This window comes from Dermochelys coriacea, chromosome 8 (genome assembly GCF_009764565.3).
Source record: "Dermochelys coriacea isolate rDerCor1 chromosome 8, rDerCor1.pri.v4, whole genome shotgun sequence".
Taxonomy (NCBI): Eukaryota; Metazoa; Chordata; order Testudines; family Dermochelyidae; genus Dermochelys; species Dermochelys coriacea.
Window position 1 is genome coordinate 32,950,635 of NC_050075.1, and position 26,391 is coordinate 32,977,025.

Sequence of the window (26,391 nt, forward strand, 5' to 3'; positions counted from 1 at the left end):
AATTGCAAAGGCCTGATTTTCAGCCTAGCATTATCCAGGCCTCTCTTTATGCACCTTCAATTTTGGAGGTGCAGTTTAGATCTTATGCATGATGCCTAAATGACCTAAATTTCATCAGCAGTTATTTGTGGCCAGGTTTTGAAAATTTGGCCCTAAAATCTTCCAGTGGCTTCTGCTGGGACACACCAATGGTACAGCTTGGACTGTGAAACCTACCTTCCAGCAGTGGTACTCTTTGAAGTGTTCTGACAACTACTACCTTTCCTGGCTCTGACTGTTCAGAGGGTCGGACTATGAAAGAGGGGCAGGAAGCATCAATCACCCTGCTTCCTTTCAACCATGGGAGCAGATAGACCAGCAGCCTCATCGGTCCTGGGACCCAGATTCATCAGAATGGATCATGTCCAGTTCTATCATCTTTTTGTTTAGCTAGGTTTTAGTTAGTTGGTGTTTTTTTTTATTTTTTTCTTCTTCTTTTCTTGTTCTGTTTTGGTTTGTACTAAGGATCTTACTGCTCTGGCACCAGTCTTTTGTTCCAATATTATGGAATTTGAAAACAAATCTGGGTTCAAAGGTGCACTACTTGTCCTGCTATTTTCCTGTTTTCGACACCCGTGTGTGTTGTTTGGCCTGCTTGGGGAAGGTTATTTGCATTCTTATTGCTCCATATGCAGCTTCTTCACTCCCAGGATCAGAAAGGTGCATCAGAATAGCCTCCAAGTTACGCTAGTGCTAGAAGTATTAGAGTTAAACCTTCCAGTTCTGAAGCACCAGGGATCCGTAAGTGCTGGGAATTCAGCCTCAGCTCCAGCCCCCAAGGGGGTTAAAAAGCCCAGGACAGTTGTTGGCCTCCTTAACTGGAGCCAAAATTGTACTTTACAGGTGGAAGCAATATTTCCTACTTTGGGACACACACACTCTCCACTTGACAGCATGTGCCATAGGACTTCGACAGTTTTAGAACTTGGCCCTCAGTGTAGTACTTACTTAGCTCATGGAATCTCTCTTCAAATGCATGGGACACTGTTCCCCATTTCATCACTTAAGATATCCTTTTCTGTAGCTATTCCATGTGCTAGAAAAGTGAGTGAGCTGTAGGCTTTCATGGCGGACCCCCACTCTTACAATCCTTCACAAAGATAAAGTGATGGTAACAAAATTCCATCTTAACCAGTTCATAAACTTGCCAGTGTTTTTCCTTAGGCCTCACTCTTACTAAGGAGAAGTTAGGCTGCACACCTTGGATGGCTTCTATTTAAAGAGATATGCAGGAAATCATATAGACTGTTTATCTCTTACTGGGGGAAAGTACAGGTCAGATAATGGCATCACATAACATTTTCAAGTGAGTTGGACTCCGTATTGAAGAGTGTTATGAACACACTTCTGTTCCTCTTCCAGAAGGGCTTAGAGCACACTCGCCTAGAGTGAAGGCACTTCAATGGCCTGTATTACACATATTCCCATATTAAAAACTTGTAGAGCTGACACCTATAGCCCAATTCATACTTTCCACAAACCATTATTGCTTAGATCTAGCATTGAGGTCAGACTCCTGGTCCAGTAAAGAAGCATTACAGTCTATATGTCAGAGGCCGTCTCATCCCACTGTCCAGAGGGAAGAGTGCTTCTGGCTGGACTCCCAAGAGTGGGAATGGGTAGGAGCCATCTGACAAAGAAATAAAGGTTGTTCAGCTGTAACTGGAGTTCTTCAAGATGGACTCTACATGTCCACACACTCTACACACCTTCCCTCTTCCTGGGTGTCCTAATTTCAACTTGGGACCTAAGGAGCCAGTCAAAAGAACTGAGGCAGCCAGTTCACCATGCTGGGGGGAGGGATAACTCAGTGGTTTGAGCATTTGCCTGCTAAATCCAGGGTTGTGAGTTCAATCCTTGAGGGGGCCATTTAGGGATCTGGGGCAAAACTTGGGGATTGGTCTTGCTTTGAGCAGGGGGTTGGACTAGATGACTTCCTGAGGTCCCTTCCAACCCTGATATTCTATGATTCTATGAACCTCCTACTCCAAACATTGTGAGCCGCTTGGCGCTCAAGAGCACTCCAACAGGCACTGGTGCTAATACATTCCAGCAGTTCATGCTGCATCATCAACGCATCTCAAGAGTACGAATGCACAGAGTTCATTTAGGGTTCTGATTACAGGTGAGGAACCTTTGCTTTTCACTTCCAAAGTTTGTTTCCTAAGTATTTTCTGCCTTTTGATCACAGTACTTCAGTGAATTAAGGGCAAGCTTGATAACCAGCCAGCCTGACAACAAACGAGAGGTCCTTGACCAGTGCTTTAGGAACCTAATGGAAGGAGTGGAACAAAACCTTTTGGTAAAGAACAGAGACAGGTAAGCTCACAACACCCTAAGTGTTCTATACTGATCAAAGCCAAATAAAACACTCAACCGAAGAATAACATAACGGAGTATTCTGGGCTAACCTGCAACTACAGTGGAGTTTGTTAGCTTCCTTTAAAAGTAAGGTTATGGCCTATCAAATAATCCTCCCTTAGACTTACTACTTTGAGCCAGAGCATTTGATAATTATCTATTTATTTGCTTTTAAATATGTATTTATTTAGGATAATCTAAAAGGCAGGGCCTGCCAGGAAATGAGTGCTCCTTTCTCTTTTTGGCCACCACCTCCCCACTGGAAAAAACAACCCCATTTTCTTGGGAGGGGCATAGGTCTCCCTTTCTCCAACATATTGTCTCTCCAACAAAAACCAGTCTGATGCTCTTGGGTGCTGCAGAACTACAAGGGCTTCTGCAGCCAGTGCTGCTGCTTTGACTGACCCCAGCCCCTAAAAATGTAAGGAAGTAATTATGAATTATAAGAAGACAGAAATGGGAGAGGGTCAGTTGGGGCCCTCATACCAGCTAACTGTAACAATACTGAGCTGTTTTTCGTTTGTTTGTTTGTTAGAAGACCAAGATTGGCAATTTACTCACTTTCAGCCTCGCTGTAAAAAAAATTGGGTTAGTTTAAAACAAGAGCAATAGAAATTGACTGCATTTGAGGTTCACAATAGTCATCTGTTGCCAACTGTGTTTTCACCTCCCCTCACCTTTACTCCCCCAAACCAAAATCTTAACGTGATTTATACCACGGTAGAATTTCCTGGAACGCTTGAGACAAACTGGACAAGACATTTGGGAGTGGGGAAAGTTAAAACAATTAGATTCCATTTCTCCATTGTTTTCTGAGAAATGTTGACTTGTCAAAACTCCAAAACGGTTTGGTTTAGAATCCCCAGATGGGTTTTAATCTGTTGTTTTACTCTAGGACTGGTGCCTGGGGCTATTTTTAGGTGGAAGAGGGTTGCTTTTGAAATTATTTAGCTGTGAAAATACATTTCTGAACACATTATGGTCTCTACAGAGATGATCATTTCCTTATATCCCTGATACTAAGTTTATAAACTCCACATGACCCCACTGTGGATAATGGCAATGGAGGAAACCAGTTGAGAGCGGGCAGTGTTGAGATGGAAGGGGTCCCGCCTAGTAGTGTAGTGACCACACCTATTCCATGAAATAAATCCACTTGACATGCCTCACACGTAGCTTTCTCTATGTAGTGGGGAGCCATTTGGGAACCAGAAAGGAGGAAACCATAAGAGGAAATGATGGCAGACAGTGTGTGGAGGATAGAGATCCATCTCTGCACAGTTTGTAAGCTCCATGGGGATTTCTGTGACTGAACAATCCCACCGGTGTTTTTAACAACTAAAGAAATTCCCAGAGTATTTATTTATAGGTAGATAGTTCCAGCCTTAACTCCATATCTGTAAATTACTTAAAGGGAAGAACCCTTGAGATAATATTTTCTAAGGAAATAAACAATGTTGGCCTGGAAATTTAAAATTAAAGTTATACTTAAAAGGTTTTAAAAGTACAGAAATACAGTTAAGGTCCCACAACCAACCTCAGCCATTAAACAGTAGAGTCACCCATTGAACAACCACAGACTAGGTGTCAATCTTATCAAATCCTGTCCATGACTCAGATGTGAAGTGTTACGGTGTACAGTTAGCACTGAGCTACTTTACTCATATAGATTCATAGATTTGTAAGGCCAGAAAGAGTCATTGGCTCATTTAGTCTGACCTCCTGTATCTCACAGGCTAGAGATTTCACTCAGTTACCCCTCCATTGAGCCCAGTAACTTGTGTTTGACTAAAGCATAACTTGCAGAAGGGCATCAGGTCTTGATATGAAGACATCGAGAATCCACCACTTCCCTTAGTAGTGTGTTCCAATAGCTAATCCCCCATCACTGTTTAAAAAAGAAATGGTGCTTTATTTCTCATCTGAATTTGTCTAGTTTAATATCCAGCCATTGAGCTTCTTATGGGCCACTGTAGCATTTAACCTGAACACTATATGACTTTAAATTGATATAGCAAATGACTACCTTCTTTAAGATTCCACATAGCTGCTTGGAAAAACAGATTAGCCTTCACATCTCATCACCAAAAATGCCCAAATTAAGGGCTATTTCCCCGGGAGTATTTAGAGTTTAAAAGGTATGTCGTATACCATGAGGTTTGCCATAGACATGTCATATGGACAAAAGGGCTGAACTCCCCTTTCACCTCCATGCTAGCACTTAGGTGCATTGGCTGGGCAGTGTGGAGAAGCTTGTGCTGCAGCTACCCATGCTGTCTCTGTTCTGTGGATGACCAGGACTTCAGTCTTGAGGACTATCATCACCTAACTTGCATAAACCCTAAGTTCAAACATACACAGCCTCTTAAAATAGAATTGCAATGTACAGTGTCTGTGGAGTATTCTAAACTCCAAAGGTTGGGTGGTCTTTTGGGAAGTCTTAGTAGCTGCAGCTAGAGATATGTAGACTGCTCACTAGGGGGTAATGTGAGCAGGTATTATCTAGAATCGTTAAAGGAACGGTACATCAAATAAGTGATCTTCTCTCCCAGCTTCCTGGGATGGCTTTTAGGCAGCCATAGTATCAACAAGCAACATGTCTTATACCTAGGCCAGGGGTGGCCAACCTGTGGCTCCGGAGCCACATGCGGCTCTTCAGAAGTTAATATGCGGCTCCTTGTTTAGGCACCGACTCTGGGGCCAGAGCTACTGGTGCCAACTTTCCAATGTGTCTGGGGGTGCTCACTGCTCAACTCCTGGCTCTGCCACAGGCCCTGCCCCCACCCCATCCCCTCCCCTGAGTTTGCCATGCCCTCGCTCCTCCCCCTCCCCCCCCCAGCCTCCGCACCACAAATCAGCTGATTGGGAGGTGGGGGAGGGAGAGGGAGGTGCTGATTGGCGGGGCTGCCAGTGGGTAGGAGGCGCGGGGGGTGGGGGAATTGATGGGGGGCTGCTGACATATTACTGTGGCTCTTTGGCAACGTACATTGTTAAATTCTGGCTCCTTCTCAGGCTTAGGTTGGCCACCCCTTACCTAGGCAGTCCTATTTTCAGAGGTTATTTTGGGCTCTTTTAAGTGTCTTGTAACTTCCTAGGAAAGTCTATTTTAATTTGGAATGTTCAAATGTGAGTGGAAATCAGTGTTCATTAGCAAAGAAATAAACACAAAAGTAAAGAAGTATGCACAGAAACATTCTGAAATGCATCCTCTGTAAACACACGCAGCAAGCCCTAACCTACCCCACTGCTGCTATTTGCGGTGAACTATGAATAGGAAGGGATATCAGACCCAATCCTGCCTAGGGATCTTAGACCCATCTGTAATCCCATGGGCTTTACAAACATTCGTCCACACAGAGCCCTTTGCAGGATCAGGGCCTTAAACTGTAATTCACAATTGGTGTTCCTTGGACATCTTCCTTAATCTGACCTTTCTGAGCCTGTGAAATCTGACAGCCTCCAAGCAAAGAATGTTTCAGCTGCAATCAATGCAGCTGCAGCATTTAAAAAAGGAGGAAGGGCCCTATATTTAGGGGCACATCTAAGATCAGGATTGTGCCTAATATTTTAAATTAGAAACAAAACATTTAATTTCTGCTACTGAAAATACATATGTGAAATGTGATAAATGGCAATGGTACACTGTGTTTTAAAGACAGACAGACTGAGGAGGTGGATCTGATCCGGATCAGGTTTGCACTTGCTTTTAGGGCTGAATCAGGGCAAGGGTTCAGTTTCAGGTTGTGATAGTGCTGAAATTGCATGTGCTGTCCCAGTGGGATTTGGGCCCAAAAAAAGTTGTACAGAATTCATTGAGTTTGCAACATCTGTTCTCATACGATTTTTTGAACAAATCAGTACCAGAATATAGGCCTTATATATATATCATATGAAAAGTGTTCAGACATGAGATTCCAATTCTGGCCCACCTCTGTCTTAAACTTGCCAGCAAATATGGTAAAAGAGAGAGTTCTACACACACTGATAAACAAGAGAATTTGGTCTGCCTTACGTGTAACTGTGTCCTGTTCTGCTGAGACACAGGTTGTACTCTGCCTTCACTATCAAGAAAGGACACTAGGTCTGAAGTAGTCTGAACTCAATGACTTTTGGAGCATGTTGCACAAAGTAATTCCTTTGTCAAGGTTTTAGGGGATGGTTGAGGCATTTTTCCCATAAGCAGCATGGGATTCAAAGGAGCTTTCCTGTTCTTAGGAATGGTAAATTCAGCCAGCCAGGAAATCAAGAGCAGTTTATGCTACTAATGGTCTGAGCTTACAGGCTGTCCACACATAACGTTTTTAGTGCTGCTGGCTAGTCGTTATTATGTTGTAAGACTAATTATTAGGACACCTAGAGATTTTATCTGAGCATTTTTAATGTTTTTCCTATTGTTTAAATCTAAATAAATCCATAAATCAGAGGTCTGGTTTAACCAAAGATTTGGGGTTTTCTCGTACCCAGATTCACCCAGAACATGTCGGTCTTTCGAAGAGACATGGCTGATGCCCTGCGCTGTGAAGGGGCTACGGAAGCAAGCAGTTTAGATATGATGAGTTGACGCTGACTTTGGAAACCAGAGCATTGACTAACAACATATAGACTTGGAAAGTTTTGGACCTCACCATATTGTTAGATAGGAGTTGAAAACTATTTTTTTAAATAACTTCTGCCTTTTTATATCTCTGGCCTAAACATAAGAATTTATAACAGTGAAAATGATGTAAAATCAGTCTTAGCTGAAAAAAAAAATTTTCAAACTTTCTTATCAAAATTTATTATCCCTGTTCTTAGACATGTATGAAATGGTGTAGAAACAATACTTAACCAAAGAACAAAATAAACACGCATTGCTTCTAAATGTGTACTAGTTAATGATTCTTAGTTCCATCCATAGCAATAAATAATGTTTCTGACCGCTTTCACTGAGGTCACTTCTGATTGAAACTTTGAGACAAAGTTTGGTATAAATTCTATATGAACTCTCTTGAATTAATAAAAATGATTATTTTTCTACAAAATGGTTGCATGTATATTTTAAACATGAGGTTTATGACTCTGCACACTGCAAAGGAGAACAAAAATTAGCAGAATGAAAAATGAGCTCTTTTGGACTATGAATGTAATAGGAAAACCTAGAATATGGGATATTATAAAGCTTAGAGACAGTAATGCACTCTTTAATGAGATAAAGATAATGCTTTCATTACACAAACATACATTTCAAATGTCTTATTCCAGAAAAAAAACCCACAAACAAAAATACAATTGTTGAGACACTTCTTTAAAAAGAATTAAATCTGTCACCCCGGGAAAAAAGAAAGCCGGTAGTAACAGACACTTATTTCCCATATTCAGAATGGTAAATGGCATAATGAAAGGGTGCATTTAAAATAGAAAATTCAGCAGATTCCTCTTCAGAGATCATAAGTTCAATATTTGCCAAAAAAAAATTCCTTTTATGCTAAGGCTCATGCGTGCATTATCCACTCTGATTTGGTATAGAACAATTAATTTCCATTTTGTGGTGGGTATGAATTATTGTGTGGGTTGATCAAATACACCAATTAATTGGAGTGAAATTTAGCAAAAATTGAACTATTTAAGCAATAAGTCAATTACATTTTTTAATGTACAAAAGCTATTACATGCAATTAGAAACTGCTGCTCATTGTTTCCTTAACTAAAAGATGTAAATCTACTACATATGTTTTTTCATGCAGTCTTATATTTGGGTAACTTGGTATTATTTTTAGCACTTTCTTGAAAAGAATATACGACTTTTAGTGCACCTAGCGAGGGGGGAAGTTCAAATCAGTATTTCCTGTAGACATTTTCCTGTTTTTTCTGTGATTATCTTATATTCTTTCTCTACAAATTTTAAATAGTTACAGTAGGAACTATATAGAAGATGAAATCATTCAGTTGAGCAATTTTCTGTTTGCTTTACATTGAAGCATAGTGTGACAGGGCAAGGCCAGATGGCTATAGAAAAGTAGTCTTACTGGGATCCGGGAAGAGGGCGGGCGAAGCCCGTCCACCGCTAAAGGACCCCCCCCAGCCTAAAAGGGGGATCCACAGGACCTAGATACCCAAAAAATTCCGGGGGACAACTAATAAAATAACAGGGACAGGAGTGCGGTCAAAGGGTCAAACGAAGGGAACCAAACGGGGACACCGAGCAGAGAACCCCGAACAGCGCCCACTGCTCCTCAAAGGCATCAAGGGAGTCAGAGGACGCCGCCCGGAGGAACTCTGCCCGGACACGTGAACGGACCAAGGATCGGAAATAGGCCCCACAGTCACAGGAGACTCCATCGGCCAACCTCCTCACTCTGGTTTTGTAGATGGCCATTTTAGCTAGGGCCAGGAGGAGGTTGACCAGGAGATCCCGTGACTTTGTGGGGCCACAGATAGGGAGTGCATAAATGAGAAGGTGAGGGGAGAAGTGCAACCAAAAACGTAATAAAATATTGGTGAGGAGCCGGAATAGGGGCTGCAGCCTGGCACACTCCAGGTATACATGTGCCAGGGTATCCCTCACTCCGCAAAAGGGGCAGGTGTCTGGGATTGAAGTGAACCGCGCCAAGAACACGCCCGTGCTCATGGCTCCGTGAAGGAGCCGCCAACTGACATCCCCGGCGGGCCTTGAGACTAAGGTGGAATATAGGCGGGCCCATCGGGGCTCCTCACTCTCCAAAGGTGGCAGAAGGTCCCGCCATTTTGTATCAGGATGAGACACGAGGGTGCGGGCGTGAAGGGTGCGGAGCACGAGCGTGTAGAGATGTTTTCTTGGCGCAGTTTGGAAGCAGGCCGGCTGCATCTCGTGCAGCCGGCTTCTAGTGAAGGGGTTAGGGGTCGGTTGGGTCCATGGGGCAAGGGTCTAATTAAAAGGTACGGCGGGCCTGGGGTAATGGGTGGGCGGGGCGTGCCCTCGTGCAGGACCCGGTTGAGATGAACCCGAGCAGCGGGCAGCAAAGCAGCCTTCACCTCCTGAAGTATGCGCCGGGGAGTACAAGGTCTGGAAAGCCACATGCGCTGAGCGAGCGTCAGGGGATCCAGCCAGTCTCCCCGGTCATAGTCCAGGAGGTCTCTGACTCTTGTGACCTCTGCCAGGATCAACCTCTGGCGCACCGCGAGAAGATCTGCCCCCTCGGTGGCCGCCACGGACCTGGTCATTGAAAAGAGTTTCCAGGTCCGGAAGAGGTCCTGATAGAAGACCGGCAGCCCGGAGAGGTCTCGCGGAAGACGTCTCTGATGGAGATAAAGGAGCTGCCAGTCGTATCGGAGCCCTCGGAAGCGGCGCAGGAAGGCGTGCGCCAGTATGCTCCATGCCGGACTACCTGCACCATAAAGGAGCCTCTGCAGGGCCTGGAGGCAGAAGACATGGATCTGAGTAAGCAGACATTTTAGGCCCTGCCCTCCTTCCTCCAGAGGTAGATGGAGAACCCCTGCAGGGACCCAGTGTAGTCCTGACCAAAAGAACTCCAGAATGGATGTCCGCAGGTTGGTCAGGAAAGCCGGGGCCGGGACCAGGGTGTTGAGCCGGTACCAGAGCATGGACAGGACTAGTTGATTAAGCACTAACGCTTTCCCTCGAAGGGAGAGGCACCGGAGTAGTCCTGTCCATTTCCGGAGCCGCTCTATCACCCCGACCTCTAAATTCTGCCAGTTCTCGGGCGGAGAGGGATGCGTGGCAGAAAGGTAAACGCCCAGATAGAGCAGCGGACCCGTGCTCCACCGGATGGCTTGAAGCGCGGGTGGGAGGGAGCTTGCCTGCCGCCAGTCCCCTACCAACAAGCCAGAGCTCTTCACCCAGTTGACCCGTGCAGAGGAGGCTGCTGAATAGATGGCCTGGCAAGCCTCTGCCCGCACCAAGTCGCCCGGGTCCTGGACCACGAGGAGCACGTCATCAGCGTACGCTGACAGGACCAGCCGCAGCTCCGGCTCCCTCAGCACCAACCCTGTCAACCTTCTTCGTAGGAGACAGAGGAAGGGCTCGATCGCCAGAGTGTACAGCTGGCCTGAGAGGGGGCACCCCTGCCCTACTCCTCGCCCGAAGCTGACCGGTTCGGTCAGGGTCCAGTTGAGCCTTACCAGACACTCTGCGGAAGCGTACAGCACCCGGAGAAAATTCACAAACCTGGGTCCGAAGCCAAACGCCTGCAGAGTGCTCAGGAGATACCCGTGATCCATCCTGTCAAACGCCTTCTCCTGATCTAAGAACAGGAGGGCGAACGACAGACCATCCCTACACCCAAGTTCCAATAGGTACCGGACCAGATATAGATTGTCGAAGATGCTGCGGCCCGGGACGGTGTAGGTCTGGTCTGGGTGGACCACGTCCGCCAGCACGGACCCTAGCCTCAGGGAGATGGCTTTTGCCACGATTTTGTAGTCCGTGCTGAGGAGCGAGACGGGACGCCAATTTCGTAAATCGCGGAGGTCCCTCTTCAGCAATAAGGCGAGCACGGCTCGCCTGCACGAAAGAGGGAGGACCCCGCTCTGCAAAGACTCGGCCCAGACGGTGACTAGGTCTGGGCCCAGGATGTCCCAGAACACGCGGTAGAACTCCACGGTCAGCCCGACCATGCCCGGAGATTTATTGGTGGGCATAGATTCATAGATACTAAGGTCAGAAGGGACCATTCTGATCATCTAGTCCGACCTCCTGCACAGCTCAGGCCACAGAAACTCACCCACCCACTCCTATGAAAAACCTCACCCATGTCTGAGCTATTGAAGTCCTTAAATCATGGTTCAAGGAGACTTCAAGGAGCAGAGAAGCCTCCCTCAAGTCAACCATGCCCCATGCTACAGAGGAAGGCGAAAAACCTCCAGGGCCTCTTCAATCTGCCCTGGAGGAAAATTCCTTCCCGACCCCAAATATGGCAATCAGCTAAACCCTGAGCATATGGGCAAGATTGACCAGCCAGATACCCAGGAAAGAATTTTCTATAGTAACTCAGATCCCATCCATCTAATATCCCATCTCAGGGGATTTGGCCTATTTACCCTGAATATTTAAAGATCAATTACTTACCAAAATCCCATTATCCCATCATACCATCTCCTCCATAAACTTATCGAGTAGAATCTTGAAGCCAGATAGATCTTTTGCCCCCACTGCTCCCCTTGGAAGGCTATTCCAAAACTTCACTCCTCTGATGGTTAAAAACCTTCGTCTGATTTCAAGTCTAAACTTCCTGGTGGCCAGTTTATACCCATTTGTTCTTGTGTCCACATTGGTGCTGAGCTGAAATAATTCCTCTCCCTCTCCTGTATTTATCCCTCTGATATATTTATAGAGAGCAATCATATCTCCCCTCAACCTTCTTTTAGTTAGGCTAAACAAGCCAAGCTCCTTAAGTCTCCTTTCATAAGACAAGTTTTCCATTCCTCGGATCATCCTAGTAGCCCTTCTCTGTACCTGCTCCAGTTTGAATTCATCCTTTTTAAACATGGGAGACCAGAACTGCACACAGTATTCTAGGTCTCACCAGTGCCTTGTATAACGGTATTAAAACCTCCTTATCCCTACTGAAAATGCCTCTCCTGATGCATCCCAAAACCGCATTAGCTTTTTTCACAGCCATTTCACATTGGCAGCTCATAGTCATCCTATGATCAACCAATACTCCAAGGTCCTTCTCCTCTTCCGTTACTTCTAATTGATGCGTCCCCAACTTATAGCTAAAATTCTTGTTATTAATCCCTAAATGCATAACCTTACACTTCTCACTATTAAATTTCATCCTATTACTATTACTCCAGTTTACAAGGTAATCCAGATCCTCCTGTATAATATCCCGATCCTTCTCCGAATTGGCAATACCTCCCAGCTTTGTATCATCTGCAAACTTTATTAGCACACTCCCACTTTTTGTGCCAAGGTCAGTAATAAAAAGATTAAATAAGATTGGTCCCAAAACCGATCCCTGAGGAATTCCACTGGTAACCTCCCTCCAACCTGACAGTTCGCCTTTCAGTAGGACCCGTTGCAGTCTCCCCTTTAACCAATTCCTTATCCACCTTTTGATGTTCATATCAATCCCCATCTTCTCCAATTTAACTAATAATTCCCCATGTGGCACGGGATCAAATGCCTTACTGAAATCTAGGTAAATTAGATCCACTGCATTTCCTTTATCTAAAAAGTCTGTTACTTTTTCAAAAAAGAAGATTAGGTTGGTTTGGCACGATCTACCTTTTGTAAAACCATGTTGTATTTTGTCCCATTTACCATTGACTTCAATGTCCTTAACTAATTTCTCCTTCAAAATTTTTTCCAGGACCTTGCATACTACAGATGTCAAACTAACTGGCCTGTAGTTACCTGGATCACTTTTTTTTCCTTTCTTAAAAATAGGAACTATATTAGCAATTCTCCAATCATTCGGTACTATTCCTGAGTTTACAGATTGATTAAAAATTCTTGCTAATGGGCTTGCAATTTCAGGTGCCAATTCCATTAATATTCTTGGATGAAGATTATCTGGGCCCCCCCGATTTAGTGCCATTAAGCTGTTTCAGTTTTGCTTCTACCTCTGATATGGTAATATCTACCTCTATATCCTCCTTCCCATTTGTCATGCTACCATTATCCCCAAGATCCTCTTTAGCCTTATTTAAGACTGAGGCAAAGTATTTGTTTAGATATTGGGCCATGCCTAGATTATCTTTAACCTCCACTCCATCCTCAGTGTTAAGCGGCCCCACTTCTTCCTTTTTAGTTTTCTTCTTATTTATATGGCTATAGAACCTTTTACTATTGGTTTTAATTCCCTTTGCAAGGTCCAACTCTACTCGACTTTTAGCCGGTCTCACTTGATCCCTACATGTTCTGACCTCAATTAGGTAGCTTTCCTTGCTGATCCCTCCCATCTTCCACTCCCTGTATGCTTTCTGCTTCTTCTTAATCACCTCTCTAAGATGCTTGCTCATCCAGCTTGGTCTACAACTCCTTCCTATGAATTTTTTCCCCTTTCTTGGGATACAGGCTTCCGATAGCTTCTGCAGTTTTGATTAAAGTAATCCCAGGCCTCCTCTACCTTTAGATCCATAAGTTCTTCAGTCCAATCCACTTCCCTAACTAATTTCCTTAATTTTTTTGAAAGTCAGCCCTTTTGAAATCAAAAACCCTAGTTGCAGATTTATTTTTGTTAATCCTTCCATTTAGTTTGAACTGAATTAGCTCATGATCACTTGAGCCAAGATTGTCCCCTACAACCATTTCTTCTATGAGGTCCTTGCTACTCACCAAAATTAAATCTAAAATGGCATCCCCTCTAGTCGGTTCAGCAACTACTTGATGAAGGAATCCATCAGCTATCGCATCTAGGAAAATCTGAGCCCTATTATTATTACTAGCACTGGTCCTCCAGTCTATATCTGGGAAGTTAAAGTCTCCCATGATCATGCAGTTTCCATTAGTATTTACTTTATTAAAGACATTAAAAAGGGCTTTATCCATATCCAAATTAGATCCCGGAGGTCTATAGCACATCCCAAGCACTATCGTAGGAGAGGCTTTACTAGTTTTCTTCCCCAATGTAATTTTTGCCCAGACAGACTCTGTCTTATCCATTGCATCGCTTCTTATTTCTTTACATTCTACCTCATCATTGATATACAATGCTACTCCACCACCTTTACCTTTGTTTCTGTCTTTCCTAAAGAGCACATACCCTTCAATACCTGTAGTCCAGTCATGACTACTATTCCACCATGTTTCTGTTATCCCTAGAATATCTGGTTTCACTTCCTGCACCAGTAGCTCTAGTTCCTCCATTTTGTTACCTAGACTCCTCGCATTGGTGTACAAACATCTTAATTTTTGCTGTTTGGCCTCGCTCACATTTTGTACCCTATTAGGCACAGTCATTCTACATCCAGTATAACCTATTAGACTAGTATCCACACCGCCCTCACTCCTTATATACATTCTCCTACCCACGGCTGTATCCATTCTTACTTCATCTTCTTCCCTCTCAATGCTAAAATCTGGCGTGGAGATTTCCTGGACATCTCCCATCCATCTCCCCCCAATTCCTAGTTTAAAGCTCTCTTTATCAGTTGTGCCAGCCTCGATCCTAGAAGTCTATTTCCTTCCCTACTCAGATGAAGTCCATCCCGAGAGAACTGACCTCTGTCCGTGAATGCCTTCCAGTGGCCATACATCCCAAAGCCCTCCTTATAGCACCACTGCCTAAGCCATCTGTTGACAGTCATAATCTTGTCACACCTTTGTTGCCCTTCTCTAGGAACAGGAAGGATCCCGCTAAAGATCACCTGAGCCTCAATTTCCTTAAGCGTCTTCCCCAGCCTAGCATAGTCTCCCTTAATACTTTCCAGCGAGAATCTAGCCGTATCATTTGTTCCCACATGAAGGATAATTAGGGGATTCTTTCCCGCTCCCTTTAGGATCCTTTTCAACCTCAGGTCTACATCCCGTATCTTAGCACCCGGAAGACAGCACACCCTTCTATTCTCAGGATCAGCTCTAGTTACAGGCCTGTCTATTCTTCTCAATAAAGAGTCCCCGATCACATAGACCTGCCTTTTCCTGGTGACAGTGCTATTCTCCAGTCTCTCCCCTGTTCCCTCTGGCTGCAAGTTCTTTCCATTCCTATTTTCCCTTACAATCTTCTTCAGCCCATCCTGTATCCTCCTGGGGCTCATATTTGGTGTAGTCTCCCTTGACTCTTCCCCTTTTTTCTATAAGACTAGCCTCTCTTCTCTTCTTCCTTACCCTTCCACCTTCAACAAGTACCTGCTGAGCCCCTTCTTCATTTTCCAACTCTGCAAACCTGTTCCTAAGCTCTATTTCTCCTTCACTAGCCCGTCTTTTTCTCTGCCTGGTTCTTTGAGTCACATGTTTCCACTGACCACTTTCCTCATCCAAAAAGAAAAGGAGTACTTGTGGCACCTTAGAGACTAACAAATTTATTAGAGCATAAGCTTTCGTGAGCTACAGCTCACTTCATCGAATGCATCCGATGAAGTGAGCTGTAGCTCACGAAAGCTTATGCTCTAATAAATTTGTTAGTCTCTAAGGTGCCAAAGTACTCCTTTTCTTTTTGCGAATACAGACTAACACGGCTGCTACTCTGAAACCTTTCCTCATCCAGTCTCTCCTCAAAATTCCCCAGTCCTGGTTCCATCTGTGAGTCTGAGCTTTTCCCTTCAGATACCTCATATCTTCGCTCCATCATCTACTCAAACCCCTTCCTAAACTCAACCAGACTTTCCACCTGCATCACCAAACCTCGGATCTTTTCCTCCATAAGCTCTATCAGATGGCATTTCATGCAGAAAAAACTCTTACTGGTTTCCCCCCTCCAGGATCATGTACATACCACAGCTTCCACATCCAGTCATCCTCAATGTGTCTTTCACTGCAGGAGTCACTCCCACAGCTGCCTCTGTATCTGTCATCTCCTTCCCACCTAAATCCTGTTAATCTGGGAAACACAAGCCACACCAAAAAGACCACAACCCCCCAGCAAAAGCAAACCCCAAACAAGCACCACAAAACAAACTCCTCCAACAGAACTCCCACTCAAACTCCCCTGTTTAAAGCTCTGTTTGCTAGCTCCTGTGCCGCTGCAGCTGTCTGTGACAGCTGGCATGCGACGGAGGGCTTCCGAGAACTCGGCCAGAGTGAGAGGCAGCTCTAGCCAGTCTCGGTCGCCCACGCTGACCGTCGGGAGCTCCTCCCACAGCACTCTGCAAGCGTTAGGATCGGTTGGATCCGGGGAGAATAGGCTTGCGTAGAAGGCTCTCGCCCTCTCGCACATCTCCACCGGATCCGTGAGGGGGGTGCCATCTTCTGCCAGTAGGCAGATGATATGTTTCTTACCCCCCCTCTTTTTTTCCAGGGCGTAGAAGAAGCGGGAGCCGCAATCCATCTCCCGAAGGAGACGGATGCGGGATCGAACAAAGGCACCCCGGGCCCAATGGTCCTCGAGGGGCCGGAGCTCCTCCCGCTTCTCCCAGCACGCTCCGCAGAGGGGTGGATCCTCGGGGCTGGCGGCCAGACGCCTCTCCAGCTCTAAGACCTCCCGTTCCAACTGCTCTATCGCTGCATCCCTCCGTCGGCTGGCGCCCCGGGTGTAGTCACCGCAGAAGAGCCGGACGCGCACCTTCCCTACGTCCCACCACCGCCGTGCCAAGGGAAAGGCACGCCGCTGCCCTCGCCAGGCCAGCCAGAACTCCCGGAAGGACGCCACGAAGCCTGCATCCTCCAGCAAGCTGTTGTTAAAATGCCAATAGGCTGGCCCCGGCCTCTCCGCGCAGAGGGAGGCTGTCACGGTGGCTATGTGATGGTCAGAAAATGGGGCCGGCCGGATGCTGGAGGAGTGAGCTAGTGAAAGATGAAAGCGTGATAAATAAATGCGGTCCAACCGGGAGTGGTGCGACCGATGGGCCTCCACCCGGACAAAGGTGAACGTGGAAGTGTCATCCGGGTGGTGGTCGCGCCAGACGTCCACCAGGGAGTGGTGTTCGACTATCTCCTGGAGGACGGCGACGGCGGCCGGGCTCTGCTCGGTCCTCGAGCGGTCCCGTTCCTCAAGGGTGATGTTAAAGTCCCCTCCCAGGACCAGGCACTCATGAGGATCCAAGGTGCCGAGGAAGGCGGATGCCTGCTGATAGAATTGCAGCCGCTCCGGGCTCGCTGCTGGGGCATAGATGTTGACAAGGTTGACTACGAGCCCCTCCATGCGGACCCGGATGTGCAGCAGGCGACCCGGCACAGCCTTGGCGACCCCCAGCACCTTGGGCCGTAGGTCGGGGGAGAACAGGGTCGCCACTCCACCCATATGAACTGTGAGGTGGCTAAAGTAGACCCTGTCCCCTCAATCCAGCCGCCAGCTGTCTTCGGCGGTCGGATCCGTATGGGTCTCCTGCAGGAAAACCACAGAGTACCTCCCCTCTCGAAGGAAGGGGAGCACCTGGGACCTGCGGAGATCCATCCTACAGCCACGGGTGTTCAATGTTGCGATGGTAAAGGGTGCCAGGAGGAGGGCTGGGGGGGATCCTCGCCGGCAGGGATGCTCGTGGCTCCCGGCGGGCCGCGCAGCAGTCCATGACCCACCCCGTAGGGGAGTAAGGAGTCACGGAAGTGGCGGACCCGCTGGAAGGCTGCGGCGCCCTGTCTCCCGGTCCTTTTCCCCTCCCCCATGAGGGCCCTTGCGGCCCGGAGGATTTGATTAAAGTCCCCCCATCGCTGGAGGGCAAGCTGGACTTTGTTGCGGGAGCCACTGACGTCTTCTAGGAACTCCCGCAACTCCTCTCGCAGCGCATGGGGGGCTGGGGTTATGGTCTGGTTGCTCCCCGATGGGGCCCTTGGTACAGCCCCCTGGCCCAGCGAGACGGGCAGACAGGGTACGGACCCCCGACGGGGCTCCTGATGGGTTGACCTGAATGCTGGGGCGATAGGGGGCGGCGGAGGGAAGATAGCAGCCCCTGGTGGGTCGGGACGGGCAAACACAAAGGCCACTCCCTGGGAGTCATCTGTTGGAAAGGGGAGGGAGACAGTCCCAGCGGTGGCAATGATATCTCGGGAGGTGGGCGGGATAAGGGCAGGGGCAGGGGTAGAGGTGAGAGTCTGGGTCGGGAGAGGGCTCTCACTGAGGCCGGGCGCAAGCTCTCTGGTGGATTTGGCAGCCACGGCATCAGGAGGTGGACTTTCTTCTGTAGGGTCCTCTCCCGGAAAGGAGGTCGAATGCTCCTCACCTGCGAGGGATGCCCCTGGTGGCTCAGGTCCCGGTTGCGTGGCACTGGCCGTCGCCTCAACTGGCTCGGTGGCTCTCAGCGGGGTGCCCTCTGCAGCCGGGTTGATGGAGGAGTCCAGGGGCTCCTCGGAGGTGGGAGCAGAAGCAACGGTTAGGGGGAGGGAGTATGGGGAAAGGGGGGCTGGAATGAAGTCGCTCAGATCGAGGCCCGCTGGCATAGGATCGTCCTCCCCCTGGGTGACCGGGGTCAGACCCAGGGCCTCGATCTCCTCATATATAGAGGGGAAATTGTTTTCCGCTACCCCGGAATTCTCCCCGCCAGCACCTGACGCGACGGTTACTTCGGGGCACACTGGGGTTTCAGATGGTGCCTCGGGGGTCTTGGAGGGGAGATGCCGCCTTCCAGTGCTGCCATGTCTTCCCCAGCCGGCTCTGGTGGATGGAACACACCCGTGGGTAGAGTGGAAGGCTCGGCATCGGTGCCCCCCTTTCTGGTCTTCCGGGGGGCCTCCGCGTCAGATGGGAGGAGCGGAGCTCGAGCCTTCCGCTTGCCCCGCTTCCCCTGGACTAGGGCCCAGCCCTCCATGGCATCATCCGGGGGCTGGCTAGCAGGGGTTGTGTCAGGGGGCAGAGGCGATGGCTCAGGGACTCGAGGGGGTAACGGTGGGGCAGCACAAGGGAGGGAAGATTCCCCTTGGGGCGGGCCTCTCCCATGCCCGGCGGTGTCCCTGCCGCACCCTCCTCCACAGGCCCCGCCAGATTGCAAGCAGCGGGGGCGGGGCTCTCCCGCTCGTCTGGGCATAGTGGGGGAGGTGCCCCTTGGGCCTGAGCGGGAGCAATGGTGGATTGTGAAGGAGGAGGGGCGGTTTCGGGCACCGGGCAGTCAGGGGCATCGGCGATGACGGGGCCGGTGCCCTGCCGGGGCTCGGGGGTCCTGGATGCCCCTCCTTCCCGGGCCAGGGGGTAGTCCCTCCGGACGTGCCCCATCGCCCGGCAGAGGAGCACCGGGCCTCCCCCGTGGAATAATGCACCCTGTAACGGGCCCCCTGGTAGGGGACTAGGAAGGACCCCTCCAGCGCCTCTCCGTCACGCGCCGCCGGCGGCAGTTGAAGCTGCACTTGCCGGCGGAAGGAGAGGACGTGACGGAGGGCGGGGACTTTGCAGCCCAACGGGAGAGGGCTGATGACAGAGATGGGCTTTCCCAAGGTAGAAAGGGCGGGTAACAGGGTGGCATTGGGGAGAAAGGGAGGGACGGAGGTCAGGACCAGGCGGACGCCCAGGTCCTCTAGCGGCTCTAAGGGGACGAACACGCCCCCCACCGCCAGGCCCTTCTCCACCGCCTCCTGGGCAGCGGCCTCCGATGCTAGGAAGAAGACGACCTTGCCATACATTTTGGAGGCCGCCACAATGGCCGTGGGCCCCACCACCCTCGCCAACGCCCGCACATAGGTCTCCATGTGGGGTGAGGCGGGCACCAGGAGGCAACGAACGCCGTGCTTCCTGGTCATGGTGGGAAAGGGGCCCCGGCCGCTATAGATGGTAGCGGAGGCGGTGGGCTGGAGAAATGATGTAGCGGCAGGCGGGGGGGCTGCCGCCACCTGGGCGTATGCTCTGGGGGCCGGGGAGGGACACCTGCAGAGCTGGTGGGGGGAACAGCGGGGGGGGGCGCCCCAGCTGGAGATGGGGCCGGGGCATTGGGGGCAGCCTCTGCCATGGAGGGCCTGGTCTTTTTAGCGGGGCCCTTCCCTTTCTTCTTCCCCTGGCCCTTCCCACCGGCTGGGGGGGCTCCCCCCAAAATGGAGGGGGTGATAGACGTGGCAGCAGTGGAGGTCACCCCGGTGCCCGTCGCTGCTGGTGCCGCATCGGGGGCGATGGCAGATGGTTTGGCAGCGGAGGTAGAAGCTTGGGGGGGTGACGGAGGGGTAGGCGGGGGAGGGGGAGCTCGGGGTGCTGGAGAGGTCTCACCCGTCTCATCCCCCGCCATCATGAGCAAGGAAGAAAGGGAGGACATCAAAAGGAGGAGGGGAGAGGGGAAGCAGGTCGACCACTCCTCCCCGCTAGGCTGCAGGCAGGGGAGGAGGGCGCCAAAAGGGGTGGGATGGACGGGGGGCAATCAGGGGTTAGGGGTCAGTCACCGACACAAGGTGGAAATTCCGGCTCCTCTTGGTGCACGATGGGGGGGGGATTCAACAACATTGAAGGTGCAGTGAAGAGGGTTGCAACTAAAATGGGGAATTGCACAAGCGCATGGGAGGGGCATGGGCACACGGAGCGAGGGGCTAAGCGTCTGGGGGTAGAACAGGGAAACCAAGGGGCTAGCTTCAGAGGCTGGGGTGGGGCAAACAAACAAAGACTGCAGAAGGAAATGGGCGGGGCAGGCAAACAAACTGAAGCTAGTAAGGGGGGCTGGAGCAAAAGAGGAGGCAAAGCAAGTGGCAAATGGGGCAGGTAGTAAGGGCAAAGCTGGGGGGTAGGCAGTCCGGGGGGGCACATGTGCCCATGTGCACTTGCACAAGTCTTTTTTAGCTTGCTGCTGCTTCTGGCCCAAAGGGTGGAAATAGGGCGTGGCAAGCCAAGCAAGCAGCTGAGTCCAGAGGCAGGAGCTGAGGCAGATGGTATACAGCCAGTGGGGGTGGTGGAGGGGGTAGCGGTGGTGGTAATAGTGGTGGGGGTTGGGGGGGACAGACAGATGGATCGCGGGGCAGCTCCACGCCACACCTCCCGTGTCCCTACAAACACAGTCAAAACCCCCACCACAAGAGCACAGTTTGAAAATTACTCAGTCTTAGGCCCCCTCCACGGTGGTCTGCAAAGTCTCTAGGTGCTGCCCCACTGGCAGATGATCCTCTTCTTCTCCTCCTCGGGCTTCAGGGCTCCAGGCAGCGGCCTCTGCAGCAGCAGCAGCTCCAGGAACTCCAGGTTGTAGTCCAGGCAGGCAGAATGGACTCCTCTCAGGTGGTGGTGGTGGTGGTGTCCACAACAGCAGTGGCTGGGGTCCCTCACTCCCCCTCTCTGGGGAGTGGGCTAGCAGCCCCCCCCAGCCTAAAAGGGGAATCCACAGGACCTAGATGCCCAAAAAATTCTGGGGGACAACTAATAAAATAACAGGGATAGGAGTGCGGTCAAAGGGTCAAACGAAGGGAACCGGACGGGGACACTGAGCAGAGAACCCCGGACAGCGCTCACTGCTCCTCAAAGGCGTCAAGGGAGTCAGAGGATGCCGCCCAGAGGAACTCGGCCCGGATACGTGAATGGACCGAGGATCGGAAATAGGCCCCACAGTCACAGGAGACTCCATCGGCCAACCTCCTCACTCTGGTTTTGTAGATGGCCATTTTAGCTAGGGCCAGGAGGAGGTTGACCAGGAGATCCCGTGACTTTGTGGGGCCATGGATAGGGAGTGCATAAATGAGAAGGTGAGGGGAGAAGTGCAACCAAAAACGTAATAAGATATTGGTGAGGAGCCAGAATAGGGGCTGCAGCCTGGCACACTCCAGGTAGACATGTGCCAGGGTATCCCTCACGCCGCAAAAAGGGGCAGGTGTCTGGGATTGTGGTGAACCGCGCCAAGTACACGCCCGTGCTCACGGCTCCGTGAAGGAGCCACCACTGACATCCCCGGCGGGCTTGGGACTAAGATGGAATATAGGCTGGCCCACCGGGGCTCTTCACCCTCCAAAGGTGGCAGGAGGTCCTGCCATTTTGTATCTGGGCGGAACACGAGGGTGTGGGCGTGAAGGGTGTGGAGTACGAGCGTGTAGAAATGTTTTCTTGGCGCGGTTTGAAAACAGACCGGCTGCATCTCGTGCAGCCGGCTTCTAGTGAAGGGGTGAAGGGATCGGTTGGGTCCACGGGGCAGGGGTCCAATTAAAAGGTCCGGCGGGCCTGGGGTTGTGGGTGGGCGGGGCGTGCCCTCGTGCAGGACCCGGTCGAGATAAACCCGAGCAGCGGGCGGCAAAGCGGCCTTCACCTCCTGAAGTATGTGTCGGGGAGTACAAGGTCTGGAAAGCCCCATGCGCTGAGCGAAGGTTAGGGGATCCAGCCAGTCTCCCCGGTCATAGTCCAGGAGGTCTCAGACTCTTGTGACCTCTGCCAGGACCAACCTCTGGCGCACCGAGCGGGACTCCGCCACCTGCAAACGGAGCTGGGGGTTGTGTAGCAGGGGCTCCGCGAGGAGATCTGCCCCCTCGGTGGCCGCCACGGACCTGCTCGTTGTAAAGAGTTTCCAGGTCCGGAAGAGGTCCTGGTAGAAGACCGGCAGCCCGGAGAGGTCTCGCGGAAGACCTCTCGGATGGAGATAAAGGAGCTGCCGGTCGTATCGGAGCCCTCGGAAGCGGCGCAGGAAGGCGTGCGCCAGTATGCTCCATGCCGGACTACCTGCACCATAAAGGAGCCTCTGCAGGGTCTGGAGGCGGAAGACATGGACCTGAGTAAGCAGACATTTTTGGCCCTGCCCTCCCTCCTCCACAGGTAGATGGAGAACCCCTGCAGGGACCCAGTGCAGTCCTGACCAAAAGAACTCCAGAATCGATGTCCGCAGGTTGGTCAGGCAACCCGGGGCCGGGACCAGGGTGTTGAGCCGGTACCAGAGCATGGACAAGACTAGTTGATTAAGCACTAATGCTCTCCCTCGAAGGGAGAGGCACCGGAGTAGTCCTGTCCATTTCCGGAGTCGTTCTATCACCCCGCCCTCTAAATTCTGCCAGTTCTCCGGCGGAGAGGGATGCGTGGCAGAAAGGTAAACGCCCAGATAGAGCAGCGGACCCGTGCTCCACCGGATGGCCTGAAGCGCGGGTGGAGGGAGCTCACCTGCCGCCAGTCCCCTACCACCAAGCCGGAGCTTTTGACCCAGTTGACCCGCGCAGAGGAGGCTGCTGAATAGATGGCCTGGCAAGCCTCCACTCGCACCAAGTCGCCCGGGTCCTGGACCATGAGGAGCACGTCATCAGCGTACGCCGACAGGACCAGCCGCAGCTCCGGCTCCCTCAGCACCAACCTGTCAACCTTCTCGGAGGAGACAGAGGAAGGGCTCGTAGCCAGAGCGTACAGCTGGCCTGAGAGGGGGCACCCCTGCCGTACTCCTCGCCCGAAGTTGACCGGTTCGGTCAGGGTCCAGTTGAGCCTTACCAGACACTCTGCGGAAGCGTACAGCACCCGGAGAAAGTTCACAAACCTGGGTCCGAAGCCAAACGCCTGCAGAGTGCTCAGGAGATACCCGTGATCCATCCTGTCGAGCGCCTTCTCCTGATCTAAGGACAGGAGGGTGAACGACAGACCATCCCTACACCCAAGTTCCAATAGGTCCCCTGGACTAGGGCCCAGCCCTCCATGGCATCATCCGGGGGCTGGCTAGCAGGGGTTGTGTCAGGGGGCAGAGGCGATGGCTCAGGGACTCGAGGGGGTAACGGTGGGGCAGCACAAGGGAGGGAAGATTCCCCTTGGGGCGGGCCCTCTCCCATGCTTGGCGATGTCCCTGCCGCACCCTCCTCCACAGGCCCCCGCCAGATTGCAAGCAGTGGGGGTGGGGTTTCTCCCGCTCGTCTGGGTATAGTTGGGGAGGTGCCCCTTGGGACCGAGCGGGAGCAATGGTGGAGCTGGAAGGAGGAGGGGCGGTTTTCGGGTTGCCGGGCAGCCAGGGGCGTCGGCGATGACGGGGCCGGTGTCCTGCCGGGGCTCGGGTGTCCTGATGCCCCTCCTTCCCGGGTCAGGGGGGCAGTTCCTCCGGACGTGTCCCATCGCCTGGCAGAGGTAGACACACAGATGGATCAGGGGGCAGCTCCACGCCACACCCCCGTGTCCCTCCAAACACAGTCAAAACCCCCACCACAAGAGCACAGTTTGAAAATTACTCAGTCTTAGGGCCCCCTCCACGGTGTTCTGCAAAGTCTCTAGGTGCTGCCCCACTGGCAGATGATCCTCTTCTTCTCCTCCTCGGGCTTCAGCAGCTCCAGGCAGCGGCCTCTGCAGCAGCAGCAGCTCCAGGAACTCCAGGTGGTCATCCAGGCAGGCAGAATGGACCCCTCTCAGGTGGTGGTGGTATCCACAACAGCAGTGGCTGAGGTCCCTCACTCCTCCTCTCTGGGGAGTGGGCTAGCAGCCCCCCCCCCGGGGCTGCAGTTGCAGCAGTAGCAGCACCCAAGAGTGGGGGGTCCAGCAGCCAAGCAGCAGAGAATGGGGGTGTCTGGCCCAGCCAGGGGAGCAGCTGGAGCAGCAGGGAGAGCTTAGGGTCTAGCAGCAGCAGGAGTAGTAGCTTCCCACCTCCCTCCAAGCTAGAAGGTTATGGAAGAGTCGTGGGGGAGAGAGAGAGAGATTCGCTCCAGGCTAAACAAATCCATGGTACTAGGTTAAGTGAAATGGTAGCTGCTCCAGGTCAATTAAGACACCTGGGGCCAATTAAGAACTTTCCAGAAGGCAGGGAGAAGGCTATGTTGATTGGGACACCTGAAGCCAATCAGAGGCTGGCTGAAACTAGTTAAAAGCCTCCCAGTCAGTCAGGTGGGTGTGCATGTGAGGAGCTGTGGGAAGAAGTTGCGCGGTTGGAGAGGCTGAGTAGTACACATCATATCAGGCACAAGGAAGGAGGTTCTGAGGTAAGGGTGAAGTACAGCTTGAGGAGTGAGGGTTGCTGTGGGGGAAATAGCCCAGGGAATTGTACATGTCATGTTTCTAAAAGGTCAGCTACCATAGCTGATACCATTAGGGTCCCTGGGCTGGAGCCCGGAGTAGAGGGTGGGCCTGAGCTCTCCTCCCTTCCCCCCCCCCCGCACCTTTGCTCCTGATTAATCACTGAGACTGGGAGACAACAGAGACTGTGTAAGGAAGGATAACTTCTCCTCACCTCCCTCGCTGGCTATGATGAAATGGCTCAGTAGACTGTGACCCTTGTCTCTAGAGAAAGAAGGGTTACGTGGAGGGTCTCAGTGAGCCTCTGAGGCTAGCGAAACCCGCCAGGAAACGCGGGACCCACGGAGGCAAGGACAGAGCTTTGTCACAATAGCTAAAGAAAATAGTGTAATCTGCAGTCAAAGGGCCTAATTTGCAGAATTATTGAGCACCAAAAAATCCACTTGAACCCTAACTGCCTGACATCTTTGAACATCAGGCCACTTTTATTTAGGTGCTCTGACAAGTTCCTCCTGTACCTTGGTGAGTCTTGCGCTTATTGGCAGATTTGCTCGCCTTGGAGCTTCACGGCAGCCCTCAGTTTTGGCCGTTTTCATGAACCCACAGTCCAGGTCAACTCCTCTGTGTCTGACCAGGAGTTGGGAGGATTTGGGGGGAACCCTTGCCCACTCCTCTACTCCCACAGGGCCCTGGGCTGGAACCCGAATGCAGCTGTCTAGAGTGCCTCCTGGAACAGCTGTGCGATAGCTACAACTCCTTGGGCTACTTCCCCACGGCCTCTTCCCAACACCTTCTTTATCCTCACCATAGGACCTCCTCCTTGGTGTCTGATAATATTGTACTCCTCATTCCTCCAACAGTCCGCATTCTCCCTCTCAGCTCCTAGTGCCTTTGCTCCCAGCTCCTTACACACGCACACCACCAACCTGAAGTGAGCTCCTTTTTAAACCACAGTGCCTGATAGCCTGCCTTAATTGATTCTAGCAGCTTCTTGATTGGCTGCAGGTGTTATAATCAGCCGGTCTGTCTTAATTGTCTCCAGAAGATTCCTGATTGTTCTGGAACCTTCTCTGTTTTCTTACCCAGGGAAAAGGGACCTGGTTAATTGGGGACCAATAGCTCTTCTTTTGCTTTCACTCCAGTAGCCCTCTGGTCTGGGGGGAGAGGGCTGCTGCTGCTAGGCCCTGGGCTCTCCCTGCTGCTGTTGCTACTCTAGCTGCTCCCCTGGCTACACCAGATACCACCCTCCTTCTCTGCTACCTGGTTGCTGATTGCCTGCTGGAACCCCCACCCTTGGGTGCTGCCACTGCTCCAACTGCAGCCCCTTGGGGAGGGGGGGCCTGCTGGTCTACTCTCCAGAGGGGGGGGAGTGAGGGACCCCAGGCCCAGCTGTTGCTGCTGTCGATACCACCACCACCTGAGAGGGGTCCTTTCTGCCTGCCTGGACCATCACCTGGTAATTCCTGGAGCTGCTGCTGTGGAGTCTGCTGCCTAGGGCTGCTGAAGCCCGAGGAGGAGAAGAACAGGACCATCTACCAGTGGGGGAGCACCTAGAGACTTTGCAGACCACCGTGGAGGGGGCCCTAAGCCTGAGTAACTTTCGAACTGTGCTCTTGTGGTGGGGGTCTTG

At 51.2% G+C, this 26,391-nt stretch overlaps 1 protein-coding gene across 6 annotated transcripts in view; it reads left to right on the plus strand.

The window, feature by feature from the left end:
• RANBP17 (RAN binding protein 17) overlaps window positions 1-7,412 on the plus strand; it is a 256,018-nt gene extending 248,606 nt beyond the window's left edge. For all 6 annotated transcript variants that reach the window (XM_038413649.2, XM_043491410.1, XM_038413647.2 and 3 more), the window contains 2 exons: window positions 2,231-2,358; window positions 6,865-7,412. In XM_038413649.2, coding sequence (XP_038269577.1) covers window positions 2,231-2,358; window positions 6,865-6,961 — 225 coding nt within the window. In that variant the 3' untranslated portion in view covers window positions 6,962-7,412. The remainder of the gene's footprint in view (window positions 1-2,230; window positions 2,359-6,864) is intronic.
• Window positions 7,413-26,391: the final 18,979 nt, after the last annotated feature.